A 5000-nucleotide genomic window follows, 5' to 3' on the forward strand; every position below is an offset into this window, starting at 1 on the left:
GCGAATGTATAATGAAATCAGACCATATTTATTATGCCCCACTGAGTATGTGTGTGTGTGTGTGTGTGGGTGTGTGTCTGTATGTGTGTGTATGCGTGCATGCATGCGTGCGTGCCTGTGTGTGTGTGTGTGTGTGTGTGTGTGTGTGTGCGTGCGTGCGTGCGTGCCTGTGTCAGGCTGTGTGTGGGTTTTATGCACATGTTCATGTGTTTGTTTGTGCTGACTTAAAGGTCTCCTCTCTCCTCTGTTTAACTTTCTACATTTAACATTTCACACCCCCTCATCTGGCATCTCAGTCTCTCTCTCTTTCCACCCCGTATGCTCTGTGGCTGGGCCTCTGTGCATGGAAACCCCCCCCCCCATCATAAACACACACACACACACACACACACACACACACACATAGACACATACCAAACACTTTCACCCAGCACACAGACAGACATACACAGACACATTGACACACACACACACACAAACATACACACACAAACAAACATACACATACCAAACACTTTCATCCAGCACACAGACACACACACACACCCACACACACACACACATACACACACACACACACACACACACACACACACTCAAACATACACAGACACATACCAAACACTTTCTCCCAGCACACACATAGACACACACACACACACACACACACACACACGCACACACACACACACACACACACACACACACACACACACACACACACACACTAACACACACACACGCACAAACACAGACATACACAGACCCATACCAAACACTTTCTCAACTCCTAGCACACACATACCCACATAGATAAACACACACACACACACACACACACACACACACACACACACACACACACACGTGCATACTCATGGACACGCACATATGACACACTTTCTTTTTGCCCCTTACACACACACACACACACACACAGACACACACGCACACACACACAGCTCTGGTGGGTGGATGGGAGGAGCCTGTTGGCTGGGGCTGAGCCATATACTGTATGCTGGGTTTCCAGAGCAGCAGACAGGGGGCCGGCCCTACAAAGAGGGAATAGGGGAGGAGAGAGACGGCACACGGGGATAGACAACGCCAGAGAGAGGGAGGAAAAAGAGACAGACAGAGAGAGAGAGAGGGGGAGACAGAGAGAGAGAGAGAGAGAGCGATACCGAGGAGTCTGCACACACACACAGGAAAGCCTACCGGCACAGCAGACGCAGAAGCAGCAGCAGACAGAGAATCAGACAGAGACCTCGCGTTTCTTTCTCTCTCACACACATACACGCACGCACACACACACACACACACACACACACCAGCATCTCAGCCTCAACTACGGCACCGCTGAGAGCTTAGAGGGTTCTGTACAAGACTGGACCACTTCAACACCGGCGTGACATTCAGCACAATTGTGGAAAAGGAAAACTACTTCTGAATAGGTTGTCTTTTGTTGAGGTAAGACATTTTGGTACATTTAAATGCACTTTTGACATATCATGACATAACATATAATTTAGCAGTTGAAACTTACAGTATGTATTTGTGTAAACATTTAATTATGAAACTTCCAAATAGTGAAGTCAGTATATATTTTTATAATATATACTGTATAAGCATATATTTTTAAATTTAATGTGAAAAGTGTAAAAACATTAACATAATATTTGTTTTAAAATATGAATATATATATATATTCATTATATGTATGTATATAAATATTATACTATACATACTTTCACGTTGGATTGACTTGAACCCTGAATGATTAAACATCATATAGAGAAAAAAATGTCCTCAGAAAACCAAGCCAAGTGTCAAGTATCTAAATGTTTGCGCAACTGCACTGTTCACTTTTTGCAGTAGTAGTGAGCTGATAGCTTCTTGTCTTCTTGTCCTGTAGACCAGAGGGTGGCATTGATGTGAGACAAACGTGATGTTCAAGTGTCTGGCAATGGATGACAGCAAGGAGAACTCAGTATAGAGCTTACATCTGCAACATGGTTCAGCAAAGGTGCCACAAATACCCAACAGCCATGGACAGTGATTCGACCCAAGACGTGTATGTTGGCCTGGGGGCTGAGGATGGAGATGAGGTTTTTGGGCACACCCCTCCCAACAAAGACCCAAACTGGTGCAAGACCCCATCTGGACACATCAAGAGGCCAATGAACGCCTTCATGGTGTGGTCCCAGATTGAGAGGAGAAAGATCATGGAGCAGTGGCCCGACATGCACAATGCCGAAATATCCAAGAGGCTCGGAAAGCGCTGGAAAATGCTACCAGATTACGAGAAAATCCCATTCATCAAGGAGGCTGAGAGGCTCCGGCTGAAGCATATGGCTGACTACCCCGACTACAAGTACCGGCCCCGAAAGAAAAGCAAGAGCTCCACGCCGGTCAAAATCGGGGAGAAAGTCCCAACGAAGGGTGGCAAGTCATCCCAGCGTTCCAACTCTTTCACCAGCAAAGGGCTCAAGGGCAAACCCTCCTCCTCTTCCTCCTCCAGACACAAAGTGAACTTCAGCAGCAATAAGTTCAAGTGCTACAGCCCGAGTGCCAGCGATGACGACACAGTGGATGTAAAGGTGACCAGCTCGACCGAGCTTTCGCAAGGCGACCCCAGCCGGACCAGCCTGGGCGTCCCCCACTATCACAACCACAACCACCAGCAGCAGCCGCAGCAGCAGCAGCAGGCTCCCGGGATCCCCCGGCGGGACCAACCCCCTGCCTCCCAGCTCCATGTCAGCCTGCCCACCTCCTCCTACCCTGGGGGAGCGAGCCCCAGCCTGTCCCCAGACAGCGCGTCCCAGGGAGCACTGGACTCCCGGGCCCACCAGGAGGCGCGCAGGGAGTCCCACGCCGGAAGGTCCTCCTCGCCCACCTCCACCAGCTCCTCCTCCTTCGTGTCATCGACGTCGTCATCAGCCTCGGCCTCGTCAGACGAGGAGCTCGACGAGGAGATTCTGCATATCATCTCCAACGCCAACTTTGACAGCATGCCAATGGACTGCTCCTCCCTGGACAAGGACTTTGAGGCATTCCACACCAACTCAGGATCCCACTTTGACTTCCCCGACTACTGCACCCCGGAGGTCAACGAGATGATCTCTGGTGACTTGCTCGTGCCCAGCATCTCAGATCTGGTGTTCACCTACTGAGAGGTCCAGGCCAACGGGACTTCTTTGTTTTTGTTTTCGTCTCTCTGTTTTGTTTTGTTACTTTGTTTCTGTTGCCATCAGACCTGCCTATAGTACTTTTCGCACATACCCCGGTCTTGGGACATTCTTTCTTCTTTTTTTAAGTTCTTCGGAACTTCTGGACTATTACTTTAGCCATTGTTCTTTCTTGATGAATTCCGTAAGTGCTATTGCTTTCTCATTTCCCAGCATGTCACATCTTGTGGGCTTAGCCAGAGGCAGCACAGGGCTTTGCAAAGCCTTTTACTGGAGTTTAAATATTCAGACACTCTACAGGTCCCCAAATCCCCTTACACACACACACACACACACACACAAACACACACACACACACACACACACACACACATACATTACATACAAATCGAGGACTGAACCGACAAAGTAATGTCAGGTTAAGAAAAGTTTAGCACTATCAAGGTGTGATTTTGAGGGACAGGTAAAGAAGTGTTCTCCACAAACCCACTGGTTCAAGGCTGTGGCTTGAAGAGAGCAAGGCAATAGAAGGCTCTATTGACTTGATGCCAGGGTGTAAAATATTTGAATCTGTATTTATGTATAAAAAAAAATTTCAAAGAACTGTGACAATAACAAGGGACTGGACTACCCGGACAGTATTACTGCTCTTAGCTCAACTAATGTCTGGGTCGGAGCGAATAGTCCACTGAAAGGGATCTTTTTTTAAAAAAGAAAATGCACAAAGTAATTGCATCATGCATTATTTGATAATGTTGTTTTTTCCAGTAAGGTTGAGAGTAGGAAATAGGAAATGAAAGTAGTGTAATAAGGGAACGCGTTGTGTGTTGAGGTCATTAGAAACTGCAGCGCTCGCCAGGCTTGTGCTGTAATGCCAGTGATGCAGACCCACACAGTGAGGAGAAGAGAAGTGAAGGGGGGGGGGGGGGGCGAACACACTGCAGACAAGTGCCAGGGTCCCGGGACATAATTTATATCATTCTCTTTAATTAGGTAACAGCACTTTCATCACCTCGATAATGCCGCAGAACTTAAGTCGCACGTTTGATTTAGAGGCTGCCCCACACTCGCCTTGCATGTGTGTGTACGTGTGTGTGTGTGCGTGAGTGTGTGTGTGTGTGTCTGTGAATTTCCTGCATTAGGTGGTTTAAGCTGTTGCGGTGTCGGATGATCAGACTGAAGAGGGAGGGAGGGAGGGAGGGGTTCAGAGGGATGGGAGAGGGAGCAGGAGCAGTGGAAGGAGGTGTGTGTGTGTGTGTGTGTGTGTGTGTGTGTGTGTGTGTGTGTGTGTGTAAGAGAGGGGGGTGAGTGTGAGAGAGGGTGGGTAAGAGGGGGTTGGGGTTTGACTCTTTCAGGGAGCCGTGCATCTGTCCATGCAGGCAGGCAGCCTTTTGTGAGGGGGGTCACGGCTCTGCGCTTTGCTGAGCGCCTCCTGTGGGGGGGGGGTGAGGGGGGTGGCGGGGCGGGGGGGGGGGGCATGGTGGGGCACAGAGACCCCGCGCTGGCTTGCTCTCTCTCTCACTGAAATGCATGTCATGTCTGCAGCCACCCCGATCAGAGAGAGAAATCTGTGTCTGCCAGCTGGCCCCCATTGACTCTCTCAGGGATCGTTTGTCTCGAGTCCTAGTGCCTCCTGTAGGTAATTCATCTGTGATGATCAGTGTGTTTCTGCTGTGTGTGTGTGTGTGTGTGTGTGTGTGTCCGCTGGGATGTGGGTGTGCGTGCATGTCTAATTCTCTCGGGCGATTGGGTGGCAGAACGGACAGGTTTTCTGGCTCCCAGCTGAACTCATCTCCTTTACACCCCCGGCGCAGT

General features: G+C 49.3%; 1 protein-coding gene across 1 annotated transcript; it reads left to right on the plus strand.

Moving 5' to 3' along the window:
* Window positions 1-1075: 1075 nt before the first annotated feature.
* sox12 (SRY-box transcription factor 12) lies at window positions 1076-4365 on the plus strand. The gene is made up of 2 exons (XM_076268285.1): window positions 1076-1467; window positions 1913-4365. The coding sequence occupies exon 2, from the start codon at window positions 1968-1970 to the stop codon at window positions 3168-3170; it is 1203 nt and encodes a 400-aa protein (XP_076124400.1). The 5' UTR covers window positions 1076-1467; window positions 1913-1967; the 3' UTR covers window positions 3171-4365.
* Window positions 4366-5000: the final 635 nt, after the last annotated feature.

The sequence above is a fragment of the Alosa pseudoharengus genome, unplaced genomic scaffold (genome assembly GCF_046254945.1).
Source record: "Alosa pseudoharengus isolate Yale_2024_CS ecotype anadromous, Long Island Sound unplaced genomic scaffold, YU_APseudo_1.1 YU_APseudo_1.1_scf_5, whole genome shotgun sequence".
NCBI classification, from domain to species: Eukaryota; Metazoa; Chordata; class Actinopteri; order Clupeiformes; family Clupeidae; genus Alosa; species Alosa pseudoharengus.

Bases quoted from the DNA above. Each gene is read 5' to 3' on its own strand.
- sox12 (XM_076268285.1), top strand. From the start codon at position 1,968: ATGACAGCAAGGAGAACTCAGTATAGAGCTTACATCTGCAACATGGTT.